Source organism: Etheostoma cragini, chromosome 12, assembly GCF_013103735.1.
Source record: "Etheostoma cragini isolate CJK2018 chromosome 12, CSU_Ecrag_1.0, whole genome shotgun sequence".
Lineage (NCBI taxonomy): Eukaryota > Metazoa > Chordata > Actinopteri > Perciformes > Percidae > Etheostoma > Etheostoma cragini.
The window spans coordinates 18,145,594-18,160,428 of NC_048418.1; the positions used below are offsets into that span (position 1 = coordinate 18,145,594).

Below are 14,835 nucleotides of genomic sequence, written 5' to 3' on the forward strand. Positions count from 1 at the left end.
CCTGGGCTGTACTGCTGCAGCGCTCTGATATAGCGAGTTGCAGTGTTGCAGTGCTTTAAAGTTAGAAGCGGTTTGAAGCATTGCTGAAGGTGCACATGCTGTTCTGGGAAAAAACACTTCTCTACAGAGATAAGACCACATTAGGCCTACGGGAGCCCAATCATTCAAATTCCCCTAGCAAACCTCGTACAAAGCACGCACCAAAAATAGAAACCATTGCAAATATGATCAAATAAATACATGAAAAAAACCCTCATCTGCATTGGATAAACGGGAAGTTTGGTTTTATGAGTCTTGCTGTGATCATTATGGTATTGATTTTAATTTAGAAATGCTTGATTTCTTGGAGAATGCTATTATCTGGGATCTTTAATCAAAGGTTGTTTGTTAGAAAAATAAATGATTTGTTTTGGGAGAAATCAGGTAGTCACATAGAACTAGTGAGCACAGTGATTAGTTTAGCCTGTCTCTCTCTTTCTCTTCCTCTAGCAGCAGGCAGGTCAGCCTCCTCTTTTTACTCCTCCCCCTGCTCTCACCTGGCGCTCAGCCCAGAATGTTGCTGCCACTCTGCAAACCCATTGGTCCCCACTTTTACACCGCTTCGCAAGAAGGGAAATGACTAACCTCCTGCCCTGCCTTGACTTCCCCTCTGCTTTCACTCTCTTCCCTTTCTTTCACCTCTAAACACATTTGCAATGGCCGGCTTTGCTGTACTCAACTGTAAGTGATAGAGGATTTGATCAGATCTTCCTGCGATGACCTGGTGTGTGTGTGTGTGTGTGTGTGTTTATAGTGTGGCGTGATGAGCGTGTTTACGCACCATGTGTGTTTAGACGGCAAAGCGGGTGAAAGTTGTATTTGTTTGAGCTGACACCACTGCATTTTTACATATTTTTTATGCCCACAGCTGCACAGCTTAGCAGCAGATAAAAAATGCTGCAGGTCAGAACCTTCTATGAAAGATAAATGAAAGAGAAATTAACCTTAAAAGTTTTCTTTGTATCATTAGCCTAATCTTTCTTTCCCTCCTTTCTCTTTCCCCAGAGGAAGTGCCTTCCCTCATGTCTGCTGCAGCTTTGACCTGCTTCTACAGCTGAAGCTCCACCCTCCGCCCCGCCTCGCTAGCTTGCTGCCGCAGTAACACGAGTACAAGGACAGCGGCTACACCCACCTCGCAGCCTACGCTCAGACCTGCTCATCCATCATCATCCACTTCTCACAGCCAAGCACCAGCCTCAGCTCTCCTTACCGGTAGACCCTCCACCAGCCGAACAGCCTTACCACAGCCGCCCAACACACAACCAGGCCCACGCAGCATCGCACCCACCTTGCCTTTGACGTTCGTCTTCAGCCCTCTAAGCCTCCACTCGGTCTTCAGTGTCCTTAACTTTCCTGTAGCAGGCTACACCCAGACTATCACCTCTGTTGCCTGCTTCACTGCACCTAACCAGAGGGCTCTCCGTTTGGCCCGCTCATCTGTTTGCCTCCTTGGCCTGTGAATGTTGTGAGGTCAGCAAGAGACACAGAGAGAGAAAAGTCAGGCAGAGCGCGGCAATTTCATTGCTAGGCGTCTCCTTGATCTAAACACTTCATCTGTGGCGGGTTGATCCAAAAGATTATCCAATCACATTTGCCCTGCAACATTTTGTGTTGGAAAAGTAGCCCTCTCAATCAATAGGAACGTTTCATTTCAACATCACATACACATATCACAGACTTTAACAACCAATACACACACACAAAAAAACTGAAGTAAAACACGAGGGGTACTTTATTCACGCTTGAACAGATTACAGTTCGGAATAACTTTTGCCGCCATGGCGATGAACATGGCACACATGCGTGACACAAAGTGGCTGACACTTGAGGTATGCAGGGAGTTCCAGAGGGGCACATGCTCACGCTCGGACCAGGAGTGCAAGTTTGCTCATCCGGCGAAGAGCTGTCAGGTGGACAACGGACGGGTCATCGCTTGCTTCGACTCACTCAAGGTAAGAAAGGAGAAGTGGTGAAAAGGAAGTCTGAAGGTCAGATCTCAGACAGACAGACACATTGGCCACAGAAAAGAGATTGAGCATGCTCAGTCGGACATACAGTTTGAGTAAATATGGGGGTTTTGAAACTGGAAATGGCAGTCTACCTCTCGAGTGCACCATATGGCTCCGCCATGTGCTTTCCTCGGTCCCACCTATTTCTGGTCAGGTGACTGGAACATGTAATCAAGGGTAGAGAGGGGAGCGAAGGGGGAGGGGCGGCTTTTACATTCAGGAAGCAGAAGTCAGTAACACTGCACTGTGGATTCTCTAGCAAAAAGAAGAGTTTTTGCTGGTTGTTCAGCAGTCACTTATGAGTTGGTCCCATTCTCAGTCGGACCGATTACACTGCACATAAACACCGTTGCATGAGTTTACTAAACCAGCACTGTCCATCTAAAAGTAAAAAACATGGCCGTGTGTCAGTGTTTGAACAGGAAAACCCAGATGAATAAGCTGTCACATGTACAAACTCATATGGATCTCCTAAGAATAACATGTTTCAACAGCTAGAGTGGAACGAGGCAGTAGCGTCATCATGTAGATCTTGCTCAGTCATACCACTTCCTGTGCAGAGACCTAGGGGCAGTTAGTCTGTGTGTGTGTGTGTGTGGGTGTGTGTGTGGGTGTGTGTGTGTGTGTGTGTGTGTGAGTGTGAAAGAGCAAAGTAAGAGGCAGATTTGGGACACATTTTCCATTCTTAGGCAGCAGCAGGAAAGGAGAAAAGCAAACACCTTTCTTTCTTTCTTTCTCTCTCTCTCTCTCTTTCACAATCTGTCTTTTTATCGGAGCACAAGATTTCTAGAGACGGGCGGACCTCAACCCAAAGTTTCCAACATTGACACACACGCACCCACACAGGTTTGGCTATGTGTGTTTTTCACTTCTGTTTGTATTTTGCCCCGGCAGCCATTGGTGACTCGTGGTCATTGGCAGTGTGTGAACAGGGCAAGGTTAGGATGAGGACAGTGTGTGTGAGTCGACTTGGAGAACAGTTTTTATTTCCAGATGTGGACAGAGGAGCATTGTCAAGCCCGAGCTGAACTCTCCCCAAGTTTCCTCACAATGTGCTAACGCCTGTGCGTGCGTGCGTGCATGTGTGATTGTCAAAATTACAAGCCACATTAAATCATAGTTTTTTACATATTGAGTCTTAATTTAATAGTTTTGGCCATTATTCAAGTCTGTGGAGATTGCCACCGTAATTTTCCTTATCTAGTGAGATATTTCAAGAAACAGGCAATTTTGCCAAAAATAGTAGTTAGAGACCACTAACACCTCGGTTCAATACAGTGACCACTGCTAGACATTCATTGACAACACAGTCAAGCTTTTATCTACCGGCAAATGGATCTTGATACATGAACGTATGTTTAAATTGTCATTCACGCTAAGGTAAAGGCCCGCCACAGGAAACAAGTAGCTAGGCTATTTGAGGGCACCAAGAGGCCTATTTTAGTAGTTTGGCCTAACTTTCCACTAGGAGTTGTGTATTAATGGGGATGGGGGATTCTTTTTTTAACCGTTGCCCCATTTTTTCCACTGGTAATGAAAAACAGAGCAGGTCTCTATAACCCACAGTGGAAACAGCGGGAGAAAGCAAAAGAGAGAGAGAGCAAAAGAAGATGGAGGAAATCAGAAGCAAAGGTTATTAGTTGTTGGACGTATAAGTATAAATGAGAAGATAAGACCTAAAATACAAACATATAGGCACAGACACATTCACCACATACCACAGGTTTTCCTCTTACACAGACCCACAAACCCACAACCTGAAAAAGTGCATGGCCTACTCTACTTTTACACAGGTTCAGTGGTTGAAATAGGACAAATTCTCAATTAAGTTTTGATACATGAAGACACATTGCTCCCCATTGCTAGTCTTGCACCCCCTACACACACACACACACACACACACTGTGCACCCTCACACATGTACACACACTTTCTACCCATGAGAGAGGATCGGCCTTCTTCTTGAGAAGTCTATAATTAGAATGGGTCTCACATGATCACCAGTGCATAGCTGAGCAGGTCACACCCAAACCCAGTCATTTCCCCAACAGTCTCTCTCTCTCTCTCTCTCGCTCTCTCGCTGGCCTCCTTTTTACATGGTGGACAAGCACACATGCATGTACATACAAAAATCACCCACAAAAAAATATGTCATGCACTAAACCATACTTGTAGAGTCAGGGAATTAGAGCAGGGAGTGCATGTGTATCAGAAATAGCAAAAAAGAGTTAATATTATTTTTCATGGGAAGATGTTCATGGCAGTAGTAAGATGTGGATGAAATACCCCAAAGCAAGATCAATTAAAACTTCGGTGTGCATGTGTCTGTGCACTTGCAATGTACTGTACATGCATGTGTTGGTGTTCACTGGCCTTAGACTTAGACCCCAGAGCGCAGCCCTTTCCGTTGCCTGTGTATCTGGTTGGTGCAACACAGACGGCTCAGCTATGTTGAAGCAGGGTAAATATTTGGAGAAGGATTGTGGCTGCCAGAACTCCATGATTTGAAGTTAGCTTTGTAACTTTGTCTATTAATGATTAACTTTTAAGATTATAAATTTGTATAACGATTCCTATTTAAAGCTAGATATATCAATCTGCTCTAATATAAACGCACACAGAATAACCGATGAGACGGGCGAAAAAGTGTGGTGCAGCATTATGCTCCTTTCAGCTTCACCGTATCTGACAAAACTACAAGAAGAATTTTGAGGAAGTAGCCTACTTTTAACCTCCAGTGGTTGTAATTACTTGAGTTCTTTACTTGCCTCACTAAAGTATTCCTAATCAGATTGGGGTATGATAGTCAGCTCAGGTTGCAGAGGGAGATAATGCCTGTTTATACTAGAATGAGTCTGAAGTAATATGTGTTACTCTCTACAGTGAATGAACTATAACATTGCAGCTCCACCACACAGAGGTAAACTGCCAGTTTTTTTAAGTGCTGTACCATCCCACTTTAATTTGATGCAAGCCTATTCTAGTCCGCCGTTGCTTGCTTTCATTCTCCTCCCATGTTGGCAGCTCCTTCTACTTGATTTCCCGCTCAGTCTGTTTTTTGCCTCATTTACTTCAGGCCACACCCATCCCTGGACAGGGTAGCTCACATAACACCCTGGTAGACACACACAGTCTCACACACACACACACACACACACACACAAACACACACATATATTTAGAGAAACCTATGCTGAGACCAAGAGCTTATGGGCTGATGTAAATGTAAATGTAAATGTGCTGTATTTATATAGCGCTTTTCCAGTCTTAACGACTGCTCAAAGCGCTTTTACATCTACAGGAAACATTCACCATTCACACACATTCATACACTGTGGCCGGGGCTGCCGTACAAGGTGCCACCTGCTCATCAGATAAACATTCACACACATTCACACTCCGATGCGCAGCACCGGGGGCAACTTGGGGTTCAGTATCTTGCCCAAGGACACTTCGACAATGACTGATGTTACATCAACAAGCAACCTTTAGTGAACCCAACAGCAGCAGAAGGTTCTTGTTTACCCCCGACACTGCTATCCATGCCATAAAAAAAGGAGTGGTAACTGTCCACCCTGGAGGACAGTTTGAACACACACACAGAGACACACAGCATATACCTTGTACTTTGTCTTCCTGCCAGCCTGACACACCCACTGTCATTATGTCTGTGTCCTGAGAAAAGAGGCCAAGTGTGTGTGTGTGTGTGTGTGTGTGTGTGTGTGTGTGTGTTGCATCTGTATTAGTAGTGCTGTTGCAGCGGGTTTCTATGTGTTACCACGTTGTTCTGAGCCAAGATTACATTCCTACAGAGCAGAGGGCGGGTAAATACCTCCTATTTTTCTCTCTGCTTCTCTCTCCTACTGTCTGTATCTCTATCTGTCTTTCCTCTCATTTTGCTAACCATTTTTTGACAGCATGTTTATATTCATTGGTTAAATGGAACAGTCAGGTTAAACTCACACACACACACACACACACACACACACACTCACATGCACTAACGTAGTTGGCCAGACAGACATGTGGGGTAAATATTAGCCACGTTGCTAGTCGACAGAGTTTTTTATGATTTCAAACAAATTATACAGCCAATCTCTGGGCAGTAAAATCAACAGTGTGTGTGTGTGTGTGTGGGGGGGGGGGGGGTGTAATAAGCAGATGGTTATAAGTTTAGAAGGCTGATGTGTATTTGACACTGCTGTCACACACTGCATTAAAAGACACACTGCACATGGCCGTGTGTAGGCAACGGTTGTAATTCATGTGGCCAGTAATGAAAGAATAAAAACACAAAAACAAATGAGTATCTCATTTAGCTCAGTATAGTTTTATTTAACTTATATATATTATATTATTTGACTTGTTAGACTGTCTACAATATTTAACAAACAGATCAAATGTTCTCTTTGGATGTCTAAAAAGATTCGGACACAATCCAAATGTGCTGTTTATCTGCACAACAGCCGCAGATATGCGTGGAATTCGAAGCCACTCATAATCGTGTGATCCTCACATTGCTTGCTTCACTGGCTTCTTGCCAAAAGTTACAAGCCCAAAGAAAAGGAAATAGGACACCTGTGTCAGTCACTGACCAAGACAAATGTGTTTCAGTATTAAGGTATAGTAGCACTGGGCTAATCTCAAATTAGGGTGCTGCCAGGAAGCTATAGTTCAGACAGGCACTGGTTCCTGGATCCGTATGGGTTTCTCTCCTCTGCAGTCTGCACATGGGATCTGCCTTCTAATTAGATTTTTAATGGGATATCTGTGGGTGCATCCACAATGAAAATGTCCCTCCAATTAACAAGGCCAGGATTCAGTCATCCATTACATTCAGATTTTACTAGAAGAGAGCTATTGCTATTGCAGTGTGGTCTGTTTGGCTGTGCTGGGTCTTCTCTGATTATAACAAGCAGGTTTCACTAGATAAGAGCTGAGTCACATTACAAGGGCTTTTATTTTAGTAAGTGGGATCTTTTACGTCTCTTTCTCCTAGTGTTGAGGGGTTTAGTCTTACGTCTATCTCACTGTCATGCTAGAGAGATTTGTGTATAAACCAGTCTAATCCAGGCCCACACACACACATACACTGAGAGATTCTTTGGTCTTCTCATTCCATGGTGTGTGCATCCTTGTCAGATCAGTTTGGCTGTGTGTCTTTTCTGTGAGCTTATGTGACGGAAGATCAGTGACAACAGCCCGTCTTTTCTTCTCAGTGTCAGCCGTCCCTATCCCTCGATCACACTGGGCCCCTTTATAACACCACTGATACAATGATTACTTATCTAACCTCCCTCTCTCTAACACACAGACATACCATACAGCCTCACATAGCTTGAGAGTTTGTTTGCTTCACCAATTAATCAATATTGACAATTTGAAGACAAGATTGAAGCGTTATTATTCCAGTTATGCTGGTTTTAGTGGATTTATGTTCATGCGTCTTTATTGGGTAAAATGTATAGATTTACTCCAAACTACATCAGATTAAACCTTTAGCGCTATTTGAACTCATAAACTATAAAGCTAAAGCTTTTTTATAGTCACACATACTGTAGAAAGGAATCATGCCCTCATTATGCTTTATTTTTATGAAAGTTTCATACAAACCAGTTTTGCATAGGCTTAGGTAGCAACTATTCAATGCTTGTGACATGAACTTCAAGATAGACATCATCCTTCAGACATTATTATGAAAACATTTCTATCTTCATCACTTTTAACCTCAAGAACCTTATTTAATACATCAGACTAAATTGAGAAATAAATGTGTATAAAATGATGCGATGCATGTATGACGTCTAATAGTATGTAAATGAATGCGCTTACATCTAGAATGCATGTGTTTTCGTTTGGAGACATGATGCTGCCATGAGTCTTGGATTTTGAATAAAAACTGGAACAAGCCTCCAGAGAAAATATGTAGTGTAAAATTGTCAGACAATAAATATGAAAACGCTCGTTGAGCAGCTACGTAATACAACAGAAGAGTAAATGGTGTGTTGCAGCTATACAAACTCACATTGTTTTAACAGAGAAAACAGTTGTGTTCGTGGGATGTGGCCAACCACACTGACAAACCGTTGACTTTTCCCCAGATTACATAGATGCATTATTTTCCTGTGAATCCCTTGTGTTTAGGGAGGCAGACTCTGCCACTACTAAATTAAGAGATTGTTACTGAATGTGAATACATTTAGATACTATGCAAGTATAAATACTTTAAAAAATGGGGTTTGATTTCAAGGTAATTTAAGGGACCTTATAGTTACTTAAGGGGAAGTTAAAAGGAAAACTGGATGATAAGGGTTGAAATTGTTTTAATCTTAATATACCTTCAGCCTTATAACTGATCTGGCTTTTCCGAATTATCCCTATCCATCTATCTCCGTCTACAACTTCCGGTTTCTTTCTTGTTGGCTTTTTCAGTCTGTCAGTTCTGCTATTATCCTCCCATTAGACACATGAGGGAGGAGGAGAGGAGCTTGAGGGCACAGCCAGTCACTTAGACTCAACTCTCTCAACACCTTTTCACGCTGTTCCTCCCCCGCGCCAGCTGTTAGGTATATCATTCAACTTTACCCTTTCCCTTATCTCCATGTTGATGCCAAAGCGTGAAAAAGAATCTACAAGGTGAGACGCCCGCTGGTGGTGCAAGGCACAAGAATGTGAGACAACAAGAATAGCTGTCCATCTGTTTTTCACTCGCTCAATTGCTCTCTCTGTGTCAATCTTGTTTTGTTTTTTTAGTGCATTCCTTCTCAAAATCGCAGTGTCTGGGCCTGTCAAACCCATGGCATTGGTCTTAATTCCCTTTTCTCTGATTCCAACCCTAACTTTTGGGGGAAAAAAGGAAAATCCAGCACTCTGCTGTTACTGCAGCATCACCATTTAGTAAAGAAAACTAATGTTGTGGTCCCTCTGGACCTTCATCAAGATTATTTTCAATGCACACAACCGGGGTTGTAAATACATTCTGATCCTCCCATTCTGGGTCCCCAGGTGCGGGACAATGGACAGTCATTTATCAATGGGAGTGTCTCTCAATAAACACCTGTCATTTGTGCAAAATTCCACATTCATGCTGTACAAGTAATACATATCTTAATTTAACTGCCATACTACACTTAGCAATTTCTCATCCATTTCAGGAATACATAGAGACTCCACACTTTTCCACTATCCACTATTATGCAACCCTAAGTGTAAAATTGCTAAAAAAAAAAACATTTTGTAAAAACATTATTATGTGACACTCAGCAAAAACTCTGAGTAGTGAAACAAGTCAGCAGTAAACACATCAACCACTTTGTCACAAATGTTGTCATATCTCCATTTTGGCTTGTCATGATCCATCATGTGTCCTTGTTTTTTGACCTGAAACAATGGCACCACCTGAGGTCCAATTAGTGTTAGTCCTGATTAGTTTTGTGTCACACACACAGACTGCACAGTGCACTGCATCGTCTACATTGTCCATTACTCTTACTGTTGTCAGATACATAATATATGGCTTTATATAGTGGTAATAGTAGCATTTAGCACTACTTGCATCTACACACTGCCAGTTAATACTAATGGACTTCTGGACTTTGGGCTAATTTGTTGTGAATAGATGTCATTGGTTGCTGTAGCTACTCTCATTTCAGCTAAATGGGATTTTGACTATACATGGAAAACTGCAAGTAGAGTTAATTTCAGTTATTTATGAACTTGTAGTGACCCTAATAGAATAGAAAAGAATAAACAAGAATAATTCCTTGTGATACTTGTGACAACAACACATCTACAGCATTTGTGATACAAGTCAAGGAGCCCAGAAATTAACTGAATTCCCACTCCACTGTCAGTTTTTTTTCCCTCACCTCTCAAGAGAGAAACAATTGGAAGAGTTAATGTGATACAAAAATCCTTTCTTAAAATGCAATTAGAGAGAGAGAGAGAGAGCGTCCCGCTTTTGCTATTGCGAAATTCGAAGGAGATAATCGCACGCAGGAAACAGGATTAGGCCAGTTGACAGTGGGATTAGAGCTGTGGATAGGATTACAGTCTGTGAGATCAGATTAGCACAATACATGCCAGCTTGAATCTGTTAGTGCTGCAAACTAAATTAATCATTTGCCCAGTGGTTATTACTTGGCCATTGATAGAAGAGACTTTTTCTGTGTGTTTCCACAACCCAGGTGTCAGAAAAAGGTGTCAGGAAAGGAGATCTGTGCAGATTATGGTGGTAGTGTTGTGGGCTAGAAAGGGAGAACAGAATAATGGGATAGAAAAAAATGCCATATAAAAGAGAAAGTCTTTTTCAATGCATCGTAAAGCTGCCACTCTGATAGGAAGAAGCAGGGATGTAGTCTGCATAAAAAACAATAGGGAAGACATACAGGCATACATATTAGGCTTTTCTTATCTTGGTAAGGTTTCTTTTGTTACTTCTGCCTTATATGATCCCTTTCCCTTCTGTTCCCTTTTTTCTAATCTGTCTATTTAAGTGATTTGTATCCACACATTAAAGCATAACAGCTCCTTAATAAATTAAATAAAACCCATGAACATAAATCCATCTATATGGTGGGGAATCATAAAAGTGCATTTGCTATTAATGTAGATGGTCTGCTACGGCACTAGAAGCAAAGTCTAACCATTGGTTTTGCGTGTCACCAGATTACTCATCTTTAAAGTTTTGAAAGGCTGGCTGGTTCAGATACATGGCCGACTTTGATTCTGAGCCTGTGAGGCCTACAGACAGTGAGAAAAGAGCACACCTCAGTCATTTCACAAACAATAGCGTTGTTATTGACGCCTCGCTGCTGCCTGAACCTTGTGATTTCTGCGCAATGACTCTTCTTTCTGTCTCCCACTGGGGAAGGGAGCACTGAGATGACTTAATGAACGTGCCCAGGCCCCATCACGTACTTACACTGCGAGTACTGGATGGCTTCCATAAAGTGCTGCTGCTCAAATCGATACCTGCGAGACTGCTCTGTTATTACTGATAATGAAAAGTACCGAACTAACCTTGTTAGCCTTTACAGGAGAAGAAAGCAGCACTGCATTGAACAGAGACTGTAGAGTAAAGTGGCGAAAATAAAGTCACATGAAAGTGTGTTTGTGCGAAAAGAGATTGGGGGAGCAGGGGAGTCAGGAGAAAAACAGAGAGGTCTAAGTTTGGATTCAGGGCTCCTGTGTACGTGACATCTGACCTGAGGCATTTCTGAGAACCAACACTCTCTCAAGTATGAATAACTTGTGTGTGTGTGTGTGTGTGTGTGTGTGTGTGTGTGTGTGTGTGTGTGTGTGTGTGTGTGTGTGTGTGTGTGTGTGTGTGTGTCTATAAATAAGTAAGATTTGTGTAGCTGCCACTGTGTCTAATCCATATATGTGTTTATGTTTGAGGCATCAACTGAGACTGCTGTTATCTTAAGTTTGCGCAGTATTACTGTAAATGATTACCTAAAACTTTATAAATTCACCCAAATTTTCTGACCACACAAACATGTTATCTAGCTTACCTCATCACTCTCTGTGTGGTCTGTGTTGTAGCCTGTAATCCTTTTCTCATCGTTGTTGTTTTGTGAGGGTGGTAATGCATCACCGGGGGCATACTGCAACTATTATCATAGATTAACACTCCCTCCCTCCTCTGTATCTCAGTAAGCTCCAGCGTGGATCACAGTGTACACTGAATCCCAACAGGGAGACATAGACATAATCACAAGGGTATGAGTGTGCGTTCATGGTCTGATATAGAAATGCAAGCCACAGGGAGAAACATCCCTGCATCAAGTATCGCTGCATAGATCTCCAATGTCCTCCTTGCCCTCCTTATAAACTGTACTGCTAATTTAATGCCAAATTAACTGGCTAAAACCACAAAGAAAATCAATTGTACTTCACTGTAAAAGGGTATTATTGATTGTGAATTTCTCATTACTTTTGGTGGCTCAATACTTGCAAATATAACAACAATAAGTCCGTCCAAGCACATCTGACTATTCTTGGTCTGCTATGTTTCCAGTCATTTGCACGAGCCCTTCACTGACTATCAGTAAAGTCCAGTTTGAGAGATGATCTGCTAGTATTTTCAGAATTTTGACTGAGTTGATATATTTTATATTTTGAGCCATATTTGAGCACACAGTAGACAAAATGACCCACCACCGGGCCTAGCCCTTGAAGTCTCTGCTGCTTTTCCAGCAAAACAAAGCTTTATTCACAGTGTGTGTGTGTGTGTGTGTGTGTGTGTGTGAGGAGAAAGGGCTTTCATCTCTGCGTATGTTTGGACAGAAGTCACTGGAATGAAGGGCAGAGAACAGTGTGGCTTCACACCAGAACCCAACACAACTGAATCTCACACCACAACACTAGAACATCAAAGAAACATAAGAATACAAACTGTATATATGTATATGCATTGATGCTTCAAATGAGCGATATAAAACAGACATACCCTAGCTGTTCATTAGTGTTTAATTCCTTAGAATATTAGTTAATGTTGTTGCCACTGTTTAAAGCCCATGTTATTATGTAGATTGATAGTCTGTTGCAATGGTTCTCGAACGGGTCTTAAGATAGATCTGAGGTTTCATGAGACGTTCAGAGGAAAAGGAAAGCAAGATAATATATTTCTGCTAAAGAGAATTGTTTTACTTCTCTATTTAATTTCGTTTTTTATAAATTACGAGACAGTTTTACCACCTCAGGCCTCTATAAATTATTCAAATAAAACATTCTCATATTTCTTCTCCGGTTTGGTTTTAACCCTGAGGGCAGTCAACACACGAGACAACTTGAGGGGTCTGGACGGTTCATAACGTAGCGGCAGATTAGAGATGTTGTGTGGCCCTAAACTCTTCAGAGCATTATTAACCATCAGTAGTGAGGGTTGGGAACCACTGGTGTATTGGATATATTTCTACTCTAACACTTAAGCTAAAGCCAATGTTTCTTCATGTTGCTACTGTTTCACTCAATTTTCCTCACACACACACAGGCGCATTTATACATCTTGCCACATGCTTCACTTCTTCTCCAAAGAATTGGGATGCAGCCACACCCAGCATTCTTTACACATTGGTTCATTGTTTGTTTAAATCCCACACAGTCACAAAAGCAGGGTGTGTATCTATGGGTGAGAGGCAGAGTTAGAAGAGAGAGCGATGAGGGTGGGACATGTTATACCAATTCATCATCAATCAGACTGCACGGTAGCCAGTGGGATTATTGTTCCATGTTGGGCCTGGAGTTTGGCAAGTCTGATCTCACCAGGAGAAACACAGACCCCCCCTACTAATACAAAACACAGTCTGGACTGAGCCTAAAGGAGGCCCGGGAAGTCCAGTTGGTCATAAATTCAGTTGTTATTATTGTTTTTATATTAAGTTATTGTTTGTGATGCACAAGTCATTATTATATAATGTGATGGTGACAAGCAAGTGCAAAGTATTTTACAAAATGAGATCTGAATAAATTGGATATTTGCCTATTTATTCTGTAATGTAACCTGCAATCTGTATTGTACTGTACATTAGTTTAAACCAGTTATCAATTTCATCTAGTAGTAGTAATTTTTCAATTTGTACAAATATATGTAAATTTGTATTCATTTGAAATATTCTAAGTTTTTAGTAATATATATCTTTAGGGTTTTTTTTATTTTGAAATTGTGGCACCTGGTTAAAACAAAATGATGGCTTTTTAAAGTGTATTCTGAGGGTTAGCCAGAGCTATACGATTCACACTCCACTCTTGCTAGCCCTGGCTTAAGTGTCAGTTGAAGCAGTTTTTCTTTTAACAGCAAACAGCAAAATATAAATTCCAAAAGCCTTGTTTTACACTGGCAACTGTTAGCCCCAGGTTTAGCATTTCTTTTAGGAGTTAACAATACAATCTCGGGGCTAACCTTGCCTCAGAGCAGGGCCAACAAGCCCTAGGATAAAGTTGCGGTTAGCCCATTTGGAATGGGTCAGGAGTGTGCCAGTGTGACTGCTTTCTTAGCTTTAGGCTAACAGCTCCCTTAGCCTGGGGCAGTGTGAAAGGGGCTATGATATCGTCATAATGTGCAGCTGTTAAACTGATAACCTGAAGTGGAAAAAACATTCTTGAAACACATTTTGGATGATGAAGACACATATGTAACTACTCTCTGCTCATCAACCTGAAGTGACACTGGGAAATCAACTAATGATGGAGATATATTGCTCTGAAATGGCTTGCTTCATTGTTTTCATCATTTCTGATCCCAATCTCATTGGGTATTTTCTCACTGGGCCATGAAAATGTGATTTGAAACCTATGGGTCTCCATAACACATCCAATTTTCTTTTACTTGCATAAGTACCTTTAAATTGTGTTGGTGTAATGAGATAATACAATTCTCTGGTCTGATATTTGAATCCCTCGAGCAATTTGAAACGTTCAAGATGATATCTTTAACATTCATTGGCAGTGAGAATCAGCTTTTCAATGATGGTTGTATTTGCAGCACACACCCACAAAAAGGCCAGGACACAGGCCAGAGAGGTGTGGTGATTGGAAGCCCTCTACTCTTGGAATAGTTGTGGCTTCAGGGTCTGTTGTATCTAGTATTTTCTTTCCTGTATCTGCCAGTGATCAGGAAGATTCCAGGAATAACTGTGTTGTTAGAGCAGTGGGTCCGGCTGCTCTGTTGCCGTGGACACCGTCTCTTGCTGCTCCTCAAGGCTGCTGATGTCATGATAACAGCCACAAACATGATCTGGGAGTGGCGGAGTATTTCTGCTCTCTCTCTCTCTCTCTCTCTCTC

General features: G+C 41.8%; 1 protein-coding gene across 21 annotated transcripts in view; it reads left to right on the plus strand.

Moving 5' to 3' along the window:
* Positions 1-14,835, plus strand: part of mbnl1 (muscleblind-like splicing regulator 1) — a 41,558-nt gene that overhangs the window by 12,266 nt on the left and 14,457 nt on the right. For 20 of the 21 annotated variants that reach the window (XM_034886858.1, XM_034886860.1, XM_034886857.1 and 17 more), the window contains exon 2: positions 1,045-1,991. In XM_034886858.1, coding sequence (XP_034742749.1) covers positions 1,818-1,991 — 174 coding nt within the window. In that variant the 5' untranslated portion in view covers positions 1,045-1,817. Of the gene's footprint in view, positions 1-548; positions 721-1,044; positions 1,992-14,835 lie in introns of those variants that run through there. The other variant, XM_034886859.1, reaches the window with a different exon arrangement.